Below are 16,774 nucleotides of genomic sequence, written 5' to 3'. Positions count from 1 at the left end.
TATATGTGTACAAACACTGTCAAGGACAGAAGGGCAATCCTGCCCCACCTCCCAAAGCCCACGCACGGACCTTCATGAAGTCTTCGGGTAGAATTTTTGCTTTAGATTACCCCCCACAACTGACATTACTTGGTTTGCCTTTCTGCTAAATTTCAAAAAATCTAAACCTAAAACTGAGTATTTTTCTATCTCTTTACCGTGCATTTGGTATAATCTCAACTATCACAAACAAATCGTAAAGCTGACCCTACTATAAATTGTTTTGGCCACTGAAAATATTTATTTCTGTGATTTAACTCCAAGACCATTAGGGACCAGTGTATTTTGCTCCCAACTGCATATCTGCTTGCCAGGCAGCTGTTTTACACATACCTAATTATCGTAAACTCTGTTACATTGACGTATCTCTTCATTTAATAAGAAGTAGAATTCATTTATTCCTTCACTCACCAAGTATTTATTGAAAATTTGTGTTCCAGGCTCTGTACTAGACACTAAATTTCATACAATGGTCATGGAAAACATTCTAGGACAGTGTTCCAAAAAAGTCCCCAAACAGCATTTCCTGTATGAAATTGGATTCACTCATACATAACCCATTCAAATTTTATCCTTTTTCTCCCCCTTCACAAGCTACCCATAGTCTTTGAAAAAAATCAAGGCAGATATTTTGGATTTTGCTGCTAAGTATAAAAATAGTAAAGATCACTCAAACTAATATTTACATCTCACATATTTTCAGTGCAATAACCACTGTTCAGACCACGGTGCCTGGAGAGACACCGTGCTTCCCTGTGACTCCCCATCTGAAATGTATAAGGCCCTGGCCATTTGCACTTGCTAACCGCTCATCAATAGTGATGTCTGGACTACTGAGGCACAGGGAACTTATTAAAAACAAGAAATAGAAGGGGTGCCTGGGTGGCTCAGTGGGTTAAAGCCTCTGCCTTCGGCTCAGGTCATGATCCCGGGATCCTGGGATCAAGTCCCGCATCGGGCTTTCTGCTCCGCGGGGAGCCTGCTTCCTCCTCTCTCTCTGACTACTTGTGATCTCTGTCAAATAAATAAATAAAATCTTAAATAAATAAATAAATAAATAAATAAATAAAAACAAGAAACAGAATTGCCGCACTGAAGGAGCAGAAAAGTGGGTGGACATCCAGCCCCAGGGGCTCGTAGTAACAAAAGCACGGCACTATCTTACTTGTGTCGCTGTCTCCCGGTGGCTGCACAGAGCTCTCTGGGGCCAAGGGTCCCTCTTGACCCTCAGATTTGCAGTGGCTCCCATTCCCTCTAGAACTTGAGGCAGTACTGCTCCTACCATCAAAACAAAACAAGTGGTTCCACCAAGAAGTTAATAAATATGAACTTTTAGGATGATCTGTATACTTTACAACTAGGAAACAATAAAAAAATTCATACCACAAATAAAATACAGGATTTATTATTTTAATAAGCACTCATAAAACACCACCTTCACAGATCAAGGTGGTTATTCTAATACTCTTTTACCGTAAAAAAGAGATTTAAAAATACGAAAGGACCACCACTTCTTCACAGTTCTGATGCTTCTATCGTCAGGTATAATATTTCTATACATTTCTATTGAATTTTAATTACATAGACCCCCTTCTCGTCCTCAACACGGATGGTTCGCTACATCCCAATTCCTCCTCTTCTACAGACTTCGACCATACGTCCTTTAAGACTTTGCTGTTCTAGGCTACTCTTAAACTAATACTTGAAAAGAGACCCGGACAGTTCTTTGGCCCTTGAGCTGCCCTCTATGGGTCACTTCCACTTCTGGGCAGTTGTTCAAACATGCCAGCTGACTGAGGAGCACTGTTCTGTTTCATGTTTTGCTGTTAAAACTTACCTGATAATGACTTAATCCTGCCAGCAATTTTAGCAAGACGAGAATACTAGATGGATTTAAATAATTTTCAAAGAATGTCCTGTGACAAACATGGCATATGTGTAAGGTGGGGATTGAATGGGAAAGAAAACAGAAGGAAATGTACAACAATCTGACTAAGGTCAAAATTAAATTCATAGAAATGCAGTAAGAGCAAGAAAAAAAGGTTAAGAGTTACAGTGTTTACAAACTGTTAATTATAGACATGTAGCAGTGACTCAAGAAACAATACAAATTATCATGGACTTTTGGCCAAGATTTTACAAAAACTCTTTTAGGCTAACTGTAGAAGTCAATCTGATTTTTTTTAAAGGGCATCCATGTGTAATAGGGCATGTTTTTAAAAGAGTGCACATCTACACGGGCTTCCATGCAGAGAGTAACGTCAGAAAAGATGTACACCAGTGTTAGGTGTCGTCCCAGTACGACTACTGCACCTGAGTTTCTCTACACTTTTCTCTAGATTCTGATTTTGTTTTTCAACAAATCATGTTGTTTCTTTTTAACCATAAAGAAATATATAGCAATTTTGGTAAAGAGAAGTCAATGTGATATATAAATCTTTTTTTTTTTCATTGAGAAAGCTCTAATACAGGCATAAATAAAATGCTCAGTGTATAAAAGATATGATAATTGAAACATGGTACTGATGTAGGAAAGTAGGAGCCATTAGTGGAAAAGACAATGTAACCAAGTAAATGTACTTAGCATATGTTAATATGGCATTTTAAATCACAGAAAAAAGAATAAATTGTTCATTAAACACTACTAGGACAAAGGAACGGTCATGTGGAAAAATCAAGCTATAGCTCTACATCATATTTTATGGCAGAATAAAGTGCAGAAGGATTGAACACATATTTTTGATATAAAATCACAGAAATCTAAGAGGAAAAAAGAAGAAGCTTTCCCCCAATCCTGGGAAGGATAGGCTTTTCTAAGCACGAGCTCACAGGCCGAAACCATGAAGCAAAACTACCGTAAGTGAACGGAAAGACAAACAACAAACTGGGGAAAAAATATCTGCAACAAATGAAAGACAAATGGTGTCGCCCTCACTCAATTCTATAATAAGCAGTTCTTATAAATCAATAAGAAAAAGATAAAACACCGCAGTAGAAAAATGGGCAAAGGATATGAAAAGCAATTTACAGAAGATGATAACGTAAAGCTGCCCCCCGGGGCCCACGTGCCCATCAATGTGCTAAGCGCTGGGTACTTTTTCTGCGTGATCTCATTAAATCTTCCCACCAAAACTCTGAAGTAGGTTCTCTTAAATATGTCCGTTTTCAGAGGAAAACGCTGGGATTCAGAGAGGTTCAACGGCTTGTCAAGTTTAACATCTAAGCTCTTCGTGTGCTCTACTGCCTCATCTGTCATCAAAGAAACTCAAATAAAAGCAAGACCCCAAACTGGCGAGATGAAAAAGACTGCCTTCCTGAATTCTCCTTTTACTGGTTTCTTTTCCTTTTTCTTTCATAATCAGAAAAAAAGGTTCATTACTCTGCGATGAAGAAATAAGAAACTAATAAGCGAGAGAGTGTCACTTGCTGCTGGTTCTCAGAGAAGGAAAAGCAGCACTCGAAAGAGCGGCACGAAAGACCTTTGCCAAAAAAATGCTCCGGTGACTCTTTATAAAAAATCAGCCTTTTCTACGCAGAAACAAGAGAGGGGAATTGGAAAGACATAAAGAATAACAATCTTCGATGACCTTAAATTGCATATTAAGGAAAAGGGCCACAGACAGGCACGGTTACAGGAGTTGAGCTCCGACACTAGGGCTTGTAAAGAAATCAGAAATTCTACTCACTGTTCCGCCTTCAAACATTTATATAGAATCCAATTTCGTCGTACCGCCCCACCGCCCTCACCGCCTCTCACCTTTCTCACTGCCAAAGTCTTTCCGCTGGTCGCCCGACCATGGCCTGGTCTCTACACTGGCCTCAGACAGCCCCTGCCCTCACTCACCGAGCAGACCTTCTTTGCCACTACTTTCTCCTTTGCTCACTCCACTCGGGCTGCACTGGTTTTCTTCAAGCCCCTCGAGTGTCCTCTGTCTGTTCCTGTTTCAGAGCCTTTGAACTAGCTTTCTCTCTGCGTGTAATGTTCTTCCTCCAGATTTACGCATGGCTCACTCCTTCATACCCTTCAAGATTTTGTCCAAATGCCATCTTCTCAGTGATGCCTGCCCTTGTCCTAGGTCTCCCAATCGCCCCTTACTTGCTCTATTTCCTTCCACAGCACTTAGTACCTCCCACCATACTATACAATCCCTGTACTTACTGTTTATTGTCTGTCTTCCCCTAGAGTGTAAGTTCTAATAGGACAGAGGGTTTTTGCCAGTTTTTTTCACTAATCTATTCCCTGTATCTAGAATAGTCTCAGGAATATAGAAGGATTTCAATAATATTTTAAAATACTACTTAATCAAAGATTTTAATGTAAAATACACATATAAACACAAATGGAAACCAGTGCATTGAAATAAATAACATCACATATCAACATAGAATTATATATTAATAAATAATATATAACAACATATTATTTATATATTATACCAGCATATAATATATAATAATATACAACTGAATATATTAATATATTAATTACACAACATAATTAATATATTGGTTACAAGATGATTAATTATTACATATTAATCATATAATTATATTAATATGCAACTGTTTATATATTAAGAACAAATATATTATCTATATATTAAATATTAATATAGCAATAAACTTAAATACAAAATTTTGGATGCTGTCTCAGGCAAAAGGCCATGAGACAGTGTGAAAGAATGTAAGAAGGTCACATAACTTGATTTTTTAAAAATATAAAATTTAACTAGATTAATGAACCATAAGTATAATCAGAAATGTCACTAAAGAGAACCTAGACAAAATATAAAGTTCAACCTTACTAGTAATCAATTCACTAAAAATGACAATTATCTTAAGATCAAATACATAAGTTAAAAAATAAATGAATATACTGATATTGAACGCTGGCTTGGGGACCATAACATGTATGTGTTTTTCTGTGCTGCTGGAAGAAATGTAGTAACAGCAAAGCTCTTTGAAAATAATTCGGCAATAACCTTTGACCTAGATCGGATTCACTTCTAAAAGTACATCTCAAATCAATAATCTTAAAGGTAGGAAAAAGCCTGTAAACAAAGATATTCACCATTTTTAAAAAAGGTAAACAAATCCACCGCCCGATGAAAGGGAAATGGTTAAGTAAACTATGGTAAACCTAACTGATGGTATATCACACAGCTAGAAAATTCGTATTTATGAAAATTAAGTAGAAATGTGGAAATATTTATTACAGAGTTAGGCCAAATAAATGCAGGAGAGAACAGGATATATTCAGTATGATTAAAATTACATTTTAAAACCCCAAATCACATACACATACATATATGTGTATATGCATGTACACACACACACACACACACACACACACACACACACGTACACACACACACCTGTACATAGGACCAAGACTGAAAAAAAGCTCCAAAATGTTAGGTTTATTTTTTGGCACTAACGGTCTATTGGTGATTAACTTTTTTTTTTTTTTTAATCTTTTGCATTTTTCTATGAGAAGAAATATTCCAGGACCAACAACATCAGAGTCTCCTGGGAAGTTTTTAGAAATCCAAATTCTCTGATCCCACCTCAAATTAACCAAGAGTGGGGCCCAGTAATATGCGTTTTAACAACCTCTTCGAGCCATTCTGAAGCACACCAAATTTGAGAACCAATGCATTACAGCAAACAAAACACAAAGATGAAGTGCTAAAAATAGTATCTAGTACAATCCTACAAAATGGCTAAGAACAGCTTTACAAAAATATTAACTTACCATTCATCTGTAAAGTTCAGTTTTATTGTGCTTGTAGTTGTTCCTTCTGTGCTGTAGTGCAAACTTAAAACTGGTTCACCTGTCCCTGGTTTGGGGCTCAGCTTTTCATTATTGTTATCTGAAAATTGTGTTTAAAACATTTGAAAAAGTCTCTGAAACCAATAAAAAGATGACATTTCCTAAAATTCACAAAACTTAAATTAGGTTGTCCCTGTCATAATTCTTTCTCACGTCTGTTACGGTTCTCACTTAAAGTTCAAAAGCAAGTGTTGTAGAAACACTATTTCAAAGTGGCATTGCATCAAATTCTAGCTTTGTGTACATAATTCCCTTTGATTCAGATGGAAATTACACACATTTGAGAACCGTATCTAGTCATCAGGAAATCAAAGACTATTAGGAGGCTATGAGGCATGTTACCAAGCGGTACTCGCACTTAACGGAGCTCGCAGTTGCTCACAGTCTTGCTCCCCACCTGCTCGGGCATCCAGGGCAACTGACAGGAGTTAAGAGGCTGGGGCTCTGAAAAGTGGCTGAGTCAAAATTCTGCGACAACTGAAGGCTATCGAATTCTTTCTGTTCCTGCAAATTCACAGATTTATAATATAGAAAGGGAGTAGAGCCCACACTCTATTGGGAGGGGAGGAAAAGAAAACAATGTGCTTTTGATATTTATAAAACTCTCTCTGCTACAAGACTGTAGGTTTTGGTATATTTCCTCTTCCTCTCCTGACTAATCTTGCAAGGAATTTGTTTTCTAAATTATGGAAATGGTAGTTTCACTTTGGGAGCCTACAGTTGATCTATCTCAACATAGTAAATCTTTGTAAAATGTCAAATAGAAATCAAGACATTCTACAGAAACTGATACAGACCACTCCAAAACCATCCTTTCCCACGCGTCCCCACCTCCCCCCCGCAAAAGTACATGGATATTCAAAAACAAAATAAAATAGAGCTTTGAAATTTTCTCTTTTTCCGTGATTAACAGCTCGGGGGAAGCATTAACATATATAGAAAACACAAACTGCTACATAATCAAACCTGTAACACTTCTGCCAGTTGCTTACAGAAAGAATATTCGTCTGTGGGACAACTGTTTTCTTGACACCAGATAGAACAGCACTAAAAATAAGCCTTCTGCCTTGGAAAATAACAACAAAGGCAGTAACAACTTCGTAAAACCAAAATTACTTAGGTTTTTGGTTTTGAGGTTCACTTTATACCGCAATGAAGGACTTTTATCTTTCTCATCCCTCTTGAGGCCACGGGAGCACGTAATAAAAGAGAATCTCACAGAACCTCGGCTCTAACTTCTATCCGTAAGAGGGCAACTAACAAGACTTCAAATACAGAGCTGTAGCACACAGGGAAAGGGATTCTGTCTAAGAGAGGAGAAATCAAGCTGATAACAGAACTCTGGACTATCAGTTCTCAGGCCTTTACTTGTAACTCACATGAAATCCTCTCCTATGATATTAGTTGGTGTTTGCAAATAAAGCATCAGTGAATTACAAAGCTGGCCTCACAAATGGTAAAAACACTTTGGTTCTTACACTGCCTTTGTTACGACTATGTCATTGATATAAAAAATTAAGCCATCGCACAACTTTCAAAGATTCAGTATTACATTCCGTGTTTTACATGAGGTTATTTTATCAAAGCGGCATTCTGATAAAATAACTGAATTAACAGACATTTAGCTTTCATAAAATTATCAAGAGTGGGACTTTTAAAACATCTGTCCTACCCTCGACCATCTTTAAAAAATTTCCTGTTGGTCCTACGTCCACATAGAGTTCTCCCTTATTCTTAATTATGTTGCTGACATTTCTGTCCCACGCTGCCCAAATCACAGTCATCTTCAGGCACCTAGAACTGATAACGACCGACAGCCGGAAGACTTGAAGATGATCCAAGAAACCAAGAGGCAGAGCTGGGGCTGGTTCTTTCATTATCACTCACAACACTTTATAAAGTGCTTTGCTATTTATTTTTCTTTTATGAGACTGACGCGCTACCTACTGCGCTGAGGCACCTTATTTATTTTTCTTTTAAAGAAAAGAAGGGATAGAAAACAAAAGCAGGTGTGAGAGAATAGGAATGAATTTCCTACGTCCACTTCAGTTACAGAAGCAGATGTTTTAAAAAGCCATTTAAATGCTATATCAAATATTCTTTTGAGTAAAATTAAAGAGACAGAGATTTGAATGCTGTAATTATAGGAATATAGTAAACAAAGAGCTGTTTGGAGGTCAAAATGGTGTAGAAAGTATCTTATTTAAATGTATGTGACACCCTCCACCTGGAAAGCAAGAAGCTTCCTGCGATGATCAATGTTACTTAAAACCTTCTTCCTTACGGTATCTATTACAAAGTTATTATTTAATCTCTCATGAATATAACCTACATATTGTCAATCATGTAAAACACAGTGGTACTCATTTAATTTATAAAATGACCATAGTTGACAGAATTTGTATATTTAGGCTGTTAACGAATTTACCAGCCCTAGGTAAAACTGGCCCATTGCTGTATTAACAGAATGTAGTCTTCTGTGAGCCACACAAGCTTCAGACCCCCAAGCCTAGTTCACTCCTTGAAGACTGAACATGCGTAACAAGTGTCTCTGGCACAAACACCACACAGTGCAGAACTGAGGCATTAACGAGAATATCTACCCGAGGTTTAGGGTTCATTTCCCGGTTTGTTCCAGACTACTCTTCCTAATTTAATACTCCTTTTCATGATCATATATATCCTGTCATGTTGCGTTTTCTCAGAAATGTAGATTCTTGGCTTACTAGTGAATTAATTCATTTTTCTGATAAAAATACATATTTCAAGCCAGAAATGTCTAAATGTCTAAGAAATATCTACTTTAAAAAACTAAAAAACTGGGGCACCTGGGTGGCTCACTGGGTTAAGCCTCTGCCTTGGGCCCAGGTCATGATCTTAGGGTCCCAAGATCGAGCCCCATGTTGGGCTCTCCACTCGGTGGTGGGGGGCCTGCTTCCTTCCTCTCTCTCTGCCTGCCTCTCTGCCTACTTGTGATCTCTCTATCAAATAAATAAATAAAATCTTAAAAAAAACCTAAAAAATTAAATGTTTCATTTTTACTATAGTTGAAAAAAATAGTTGTAACCATTTAAATTTTCCTTAACTTGCTCTATTTGTTAGAAGCTGGATCAGCAAACACAACCTAAAAACTGTATTATTCAAAGCCTTACTTACACAACGCACAGAAATATATAAGATATTTCTTGCTTAAGAGCAGAAGTTTTAATTTAAGACCCTTTGGGGTTAGAACTTCACCTAAACAAATGACTCTACATAAAAAAGCACCATCATAATAATAACTAATTTGTATTAGGCATTACTATGTCCTAGGAGATACAAGTATCCTTTTTTAAAATTTATTTATTTATTTGACAGACAGAGATCACAAGTAGGCAGAGAGAGAGAAGCCCAAAACAAAAAAAACCCCAACCCTGTAACAGAAATGAAGAATGCCTTCGATAGGCTTATAAACAGACTGGACATGGCTGAAAAAATCCTCGACCTAGAAGATGCATTAATAGAATCCCTGAAAACCAAAAAGCAAAGAAAACAAAGACTGGAAAAAAGCCCCCCAAAAGAGAATATTCAAGGACTGTGGGATAATTACAATCAATGTAACATAAGCACAATGGAAATCCCAGAAGGTGAGAAAAGGAAAGGGAAGGGGGAGGGTGGGGATGGAAGGAAAAGGAAAGGAAAGCAAAGAAAAAAAAGAAAAGAAAAATTTGAAATAATAATGACTAAGAATTTTCCCAAATTAATGTCAGACACCAAATCATAGACCCAGGAAGCCTAGAGGACACCAAGCAGGATAAATACCAAAAAAACCCAACCCAAACCAAATCAATACAAAAATCCTACAACCTAGGCATATCATTTTAAAAATACAGAAAATCAAGGATTAAAAAAATCCTGAAAGAAGCCAGAGGAAAACAAACATCTTACCTAGAGAGGTACAAAGATAAGAATCACATCCAACTTCTCCTCAGAAACTATGAAGCAAGAAGAGAATGCAGTGAAATACTTAAAACACTGAAAGAAAAAAAAAATCACCAACCTAGAATTCTGTACCCTGCACAATTATCCTCTTCAGTGAATGAGAAATAAAACTTTCTCAAACAAAGAGCAAAGGAATTTGTTGCTGATAGAACTGCCTTGAAGTTCTATGTTAAAAGAAGTTCTTAATAGAGAAGAAAAAAATTATGAATCAGATACATGGATCTATATAAACAAAGGAAGAACATCAAAGGAATAAGTGAAGATAAAGAAAAACTTCCATTTTCCTTAATCTTAGTTTATCTATTATCTATATACATAAAACTATAGGTAACAGTTGTTCAAAATAGTAACAGCAATAATGTACTTCATCATCATGTATGTTTATGCATGTATTTTACGTGTACATATGCGTATGCATGCTTATGTTAAAGTGAAATGAATGGCAGTAATGATACAAGGGACAGGAAGAAGGAATTAGGGTTTTGTTATCATGGTATCACACTACCTGGGAAGTGGTACAGTATTATTTTAGAGTGGACTGCATTAGTTATAAAAGTACATTGTAAACTATAGGGCAACCACTAAAAAAAGTTTAAAAAGAAGTACAGCTGATGCACTAAGAAAGGAGAAAAACACGGAATCATATAAAATGCTGAATTCAAACCACAAAAGGCAGAAAAAAAAGGAAAAGACAAAACTAGGGACAAAGAGGGCGCCTGGGTGGCTCAGTGGGTTAAAGCTTCTGTCATCGGCTCAGGTCATGATCCCAGGGTCCTGGGATTGAGACCCGCATCAGGCTCTCTGCTCAGCAGGGAGCCTGCTTCCCCTCTCTCTCTGCCTACTTGTGATCGCTGTCTGTCAAATAAATAAAATTAAAAAAAAAGAAAAGGGACAAAGAACAAAGAACAGTAAAGAATATGATGGACTTTAATCCAATTCTATCAATAATGTTTTCCATGTCAGTGCTCTAAATACACCAATTAGAAGACAGATTATCATGGTGGGTCAAAAAATATGACCCAACTATCGGCTGTCTATAAGAAATCCACTTAAAAGTAAAGACCCATACAGAGTAAAAGTGAATGTACGGAGAAAAGCATACCATGCTAACACTAAACAAAAGAAACGAAGAATAGCTACGTTTCTTTCTAACACAGCAGACTTCAAAGTAAGCAAAGTTATCAAAGATAAAGAAGAGCATGATATAATGTCAAAGGAGTCAATTTCCCCCGAACAATTGTTAAAGCATATGTGCCTATCCAGAGAGGGTCGAAACACATGGGGCAGCGACTGAGAGAGAAGCAAGGAGCAACAGACGAACGCACTGTTCTAGCTGGAGACTTCCACACCCTCGTCTCAGAAAGGGGCAGATCCAGGAGGCGGACAGTGAGGACACGGCCAAACTCAGCAACGCTGCCACTGACCAACTGGGTGCGACGGACGTGGCCTGCTCACTTCAACCAGCAGCGGGACACACATTCTCAAGCCGAACGTTCACCAAAACAGAGAACATTCTGGATCATAAGACGCACCTGAAAGGCTGTTTTTTGAATGTTTTTTTTAAAAGATTTTATTAATTGAGATATCAGGCTGAGCAAGGAGCCTGTTGCGGGACTCGATCCCAGGATCCTGGGATCATGACCTGAGGCAAAGATGGACGCATAACCGATGGAGCCACCCAGACATCCCAAAAGACTGTTTAATATTAGGACATTTCCGAGTGTTATCTACTGTATTAGCAGGTTAATGGAGAAAAAATATATGAGAACTCAATAGATGAAGAAAATGTACCCAATTCAATCAATATTCATTCATGATAAAACCGTTAGTAAACTAGGGCAGCGGGGAATCCCCTAATCTGACAGGAGGTATCTACAAAAACCCTAAAACACAAACCTAAATAAACTCATATAGACATTCTTTTCAAAATCAGAGGGTGTGACTTTTACTATTAAGTAAATGTGACTCATTAACCAATACACAGTAAGCAGTAAGAGTGGAAAGGAGGAAAGAACACTCCTATTTGCAATGATATGACTGTCTATTAAAAAAAAAAGGAATTTACATGGCAATTAATAGATGTAACAGAAAAATTATTGGATGGATATAAGATCATTATACAAGCCAAATGAACTTCCAAACACCAGCAACAAACTATTAAGACAGCATAAGTTTAAAAACAACATGCATTTACAACAGCTATGAAGATGAAAGGGTTATAAATAAAGATATTCCTGTTTGTAGGAAATTATAACATGTTAATAAAAGACATTTTTTAAGAGAGCTGAATAAATGTACAGGTAATTTAATATTGTGAGGATAATCAATTCTTCAAAATTTTTACAGGTTTATTACAACTATAATCATACTCTGATGACTTGTATATGGAACTTAAAATGTTGATCACAAAACAGACAAAGGACAAAGAATAGCAAGTCCCTTCTAAAGAAAAATAAAGAGAAGAGACCTGAAGAGATTTAGAAAATATTAAGATTATAAAGCTAGAGTAATTATAAGAGTATGGTACTGATGGAGAGGCAAACAGTTGTCCAGCGGAATGGAACAGAAAGCCTAGAAACAGACCTGTGTTTATATGGAACTCTGTAATGTGATGGGTAGCACAGCTGCTCTCTGGGGAAATTCAACAGTTAATAAATGAACAGAGAAAACAAGGCTATCTACACAGCAAACATATACATCATGAATAAAAAATCAATTCCAGATGGATTAATATCTTAAAAGACGACTTCAAAAGAACATTTTCCATTTCTGGAATTCCAGAAGTAAGGATTTCTTAAATAAAAGGAAGCGATATGCATTAAAGAATGATAAAATTCAACTACATTAAAATTAAGAATCCTCAAAAGACAGCTTAAAAAAATAAATCACAAACCAGAAAAAATATTTGCACTTATAGATGACACAAATTAGTATAAAAAATACATTAAGAATTCCTTAAAAAAAAAATTTAACATGGAAGAGGAAAACAATTCAATTAAAACAACCCAGTAGAAAACCAGTTATGGCCAAAAAACAAATGAGAGATGCATAATCTCATTTTGTAAGTACAGAAATGAAAAATCAAAACCATGAGATGCCACTGTACACCAAACCAATTAGCAAAATCAAAAAAAGGGACAAAACCAAGTTGTGGATCAATGTGATTACTTAGTGACTGTACAAATTAATTTACACTCCCACTTTGGAAAACAATTTGAGGTTATCTTGTAAAATTCAACACTCCATTCTCAGGTATGTACTCCAGAAAAGCCCAAGGAGACATGTTTCAGAATGTTCAAACCAGCACTGTTGATAAAAGCAGAAACTGAAAACTTAAATGCCCATTAACAGGAAAAGGTATGCATGATGGAATAGATACGCAGTAGATTGTTAGAGAGCAAAAAACTGACTGAGCATCAGCGACGTAACAACATGGATGGATCTTAACTAACGTTGACTGAGAAAGAAACAGCAATTCCTAATACCACATTCGGACAATATCCTTTTTTTTCAAGTCTAAAAGTGGGCAAACAAACTAAATGATGTATTACTTTGGCATTTATATTTGTGATAATGTTTTGTTTACAGCACGGCACAATACACAGAACGTTCAGAAGAGTGGTTGGCCCCGGTAAGGTGGGTGAGGGGACAGAATGTAGAGATCTGAGTTACCGGCAGTCTTTCAGTTTGGGGTTAGGTGGTGGGTTTATGGATATTTACTTATTATAATAATGAATGAATAAAGAAATAAATGAATAAATGAATAAAGAATGAATAAAGATAAATGAAAAAAAGGAACCAAACATGAATCAACAATGATAGTGTCATAAACCAAGAATTAAAAAAATAGAATTCTCTCCCTCCTTAGATTAAGAGTCCTTAATGACGCCAGTGCCTGTGGAAAACTACTGCTGCAATTACTGTATTAAAATTACTTAGATGTGTCTATGAATCCCACTGAGCCGAGAGCTAACGGAGGCTGTTTTGTCGTTATCCTTCTATCTCCAGCTTCTTCCAGTGTTGGGTTCATATAGGTTTACTGAATGGATAAAATAATAAATACGAAACTGATTCATCCAGAAATGTCAAAAGAAAAACAAAAATATCTCAAGGTATCAGCTATTTGGCAAACAGCATTTAATAGAAAAAAAAACCTAGAAGGAATCTAGCATATAACTGACCTAAGAAAATAAAAACCTAGATTACTGACTTTGCATTTTGATCCCTTCCTCTTCCCTGAGTCTTTGTATTTTATTTTTAATACTGCATATTCTAAATATTCTGTTTCTAAATGGTCAGCAGAATTTAAGATAATTCCAAGCTCAAATTAGGAAATTATTTTTAAAAAATAAATAAATTGGCACATTTAGTAGTTAGAGGACCAGGCTAAGATATAAGAAGAAATTAAACAGCACTAAAAATATAAAATATGAATTATTTTGCCTCTTGTTTTCAATATGGTAAATTCTTTTATAAAATACCATTACAGGGGCACCTGGGTAGCGGAGTTGGTTAAGTGTCCAACTCCTACTCTCCGCTTAGGTTTTGATCTCATGATCCTGAGACTGAAGCCTGCACTGGGCTCCACAATGGGCAGGGAGCCTACCTAAAACTAAACCAAACCCCAACCCCCCCATTATATATAGCTAGAGTGGTACAAATTAATTAAAACAGGTCTGGGGTATGACTAATGGGACTGAAGTTCACTTTAAAGTTGTATTTTAAAAACGTACCCCACTGTTCGTCTTCAAATTACAAAAACGTCTGAGAGTTACAGATCGTCTTGATGTGTGACATTAAGTTATTAAACTATTTATAAGAAAACAACTTTCTTTAAAAAATCAGAATTTTATGCACAGAATTAGACTCAAGTCCATTTTTACTTCTTGATCTCAAAGAAAAGGACTATACTTGAATAATAACAAAATGTTGCTATTGCTAATTGGTAGCCCAGTCAAGTTTTAAAAAAAGTAAGTTATATTCTTCAACAAGATATTCAAAATGGAGTAACCAGTAATTTAAAGTACGTCACTTCAGGTTATAGTTACTTTATCATCTGACACACTGGAAGGGAACATCCGTCACATCCGCACACAGGAACTTTCTTTTCATTCTACTCCCATGCAGGGCATGCAGCTAAATACAGTTTGTGAAAAGCAACCTGCTTTGCAATGCTTAGCACTTGGAGCTCAGTAAGCATAAGACGTATTAACTGTTAATAGGAAAGGTGGTTAGCTGTGGAAAAAGAGGACCTGGCAAATTCATCATAAAGAAAAAATAAAATAATGAAGGAACATACTGAATTACCTCATTATTCTATCACCTATTGTTGTTCCTCTGATATTAAATCTAGTGAAGGGAACACAATAACTAAAGTCACTCACAAAGACTTCAAAGAACCAAACACTGAAAGCATTAAGGTCACCACTTTCATCATTAATCAGCGAAATCTAAGAAAACTTCTTGTTTCCCTTCGTGATTTAAGGTCTAATGTGAGACTGTGTCATTCACCTAAATGTGTCTGAGGAAATTAAAGAAACAGAAACACACACTGAAGATAGACTAGAAGGAAGACGTTGCACTTAACACCTTTTATCTTTAAACAGATGAGAAACGAAGCAGTTACAGCGCGTGGGGAACTGCACTGACTCACGCCACCCACGCCACCCCGCCAGCACCTGCATTATGCTCCCCAGGGCTGTGCTGCTCTTTCAGGAAAGAGTAATTAAGCCCTGAGCTGACTCACTGTCCTAACCACAGACCACAGAGCAGGCGAGCGAAGAGTAACAGGGCCTTTACCTCTCTAGGAGTTCAGTTCTTTCTCCACCGTTACTTTTTTTCTCTCTGCAATTTTCTTCAGTGAAGAATACACTGGAATCATTAGAAATACTGGGAGTGATTGTAGGATGACTAAAGAGATGGTGGCAAATTTAGAACACAGGAAGAATTCTGACTTTACAAATCAAGGCTGTGTTCCAGAGTCCAGAGTAGGTAAATGGAACCACATTTCTACGCGTGTAAAAAATACTTTGTAAAAAAAGTGGCTAACCTTTAAGATTTATGGAAAAAACCTTTAGAGCATCTTGGCTGAGTCCATAACTAAAAACTTTCAAGACTATGTGAGAACTTCAGGAGGCTCACTTAGATGCTTCTCACAGAGCAAAAACCCTCTTGGGTTTGGCAAAAGAAAGAGAGACCAGCCAAGCCATCCATCATACCATGAACTGTAAGACTAATTTGGCACTGTGCAAACAGTTCACGTGAAGACCATATCAACCGAAAACCTGACCATGTTCCTTTCGTGCCAAGGGCACACGTTTATATTTCCAAATCCAGTATAAAATCACCAAAGGATACACACACTACTTTTATTTGTTGTTTCTTTAATACCATGATTGGAAAGTATGTGTTTGATTAAGTCTTTCTTTCTTCAATTTAGTTTCCATTTAATGTTCTATGCTCTTGCCCTAGACAAAGTTAAAGGGGATCAAGTATGTGGTGATTTAGAGAAGAACTTCATCGTTTTAAACTCTGGGTATCTACCAGTAGGCGCGTTTTACCACAGACTACAGTTGTGCTTCTTTCAAGATTGATTTGCTATAGAATAGGAATCAGCAAACTATGGCCCTTGGGATAAATCTGGCCAGTTGCCTGGTTTTGTAACAGCCGGTAGGCAAAGAATAATTTCCATGTTTGTAAACAGCTACATTTGTAAATAGTTACATTTGCACTTTAAACAGTTACATAGGTACCTTGGCCAGCAAAGCTAAAATTTCTACTCTCTGGCTTTTTAGGAAAAAGTTGGCTGAACTCTGCTCTAGAGAGTCCCAGCTGAATTTGTACCGAGCCTAGCTATCGTTAATGAGAAGAGCATTCCATTTTAAAACATTTACGTTAGTTGTTAAGACCTTTATTTTCTAA

The 16,774-nt window shown here is 36.7% G+C and overlaps 1 protein-coding gene across 1 annotated transcript in view; it reads right to left on the bottom strand.

Annotated features, from left to right (window-relative positions):
* Positions 1-16,774, bottom strand: part of LOC111150800 (DDB1 and CUL4 associated factor 6) — a 165,124-nt gene that overhangs the window by 30,740 nt on the left and 117,610 nt on the right. The window contains exon 15 of the mRNA XM_022508408.1: positions 16,021-16,023. Within this exon, the coding sequence (XP_022364116.1) occupies positions 16,021-16,023 (3 nt within the window). The remainder of the gene's footprint in view (positions 1-16,020; positions 16,024-16,774) is intronic.

The sequence above is a fragment of the Enhydra lutris genome, unplaced genomic scaffold (assembly GCF_002288905.1).
Source record: "Enhydra lutris kenyoni isolate GAN:26980312 unplaced genomic scaffold, ASM228890v2 scaffoldscaffold24, whole genome shotgun sequence".
NCBI classification, from domain to species: Eukaryota; Metazoa; Chordata; class Mammalia; order Carnivora; family Mustelidae; genus Enhydra; species Enhydra lutris.
Note: the sequence above shows the minus strand (reverse complement) of the source record. Positions and strands in the feature narration are given on the sequence as shown.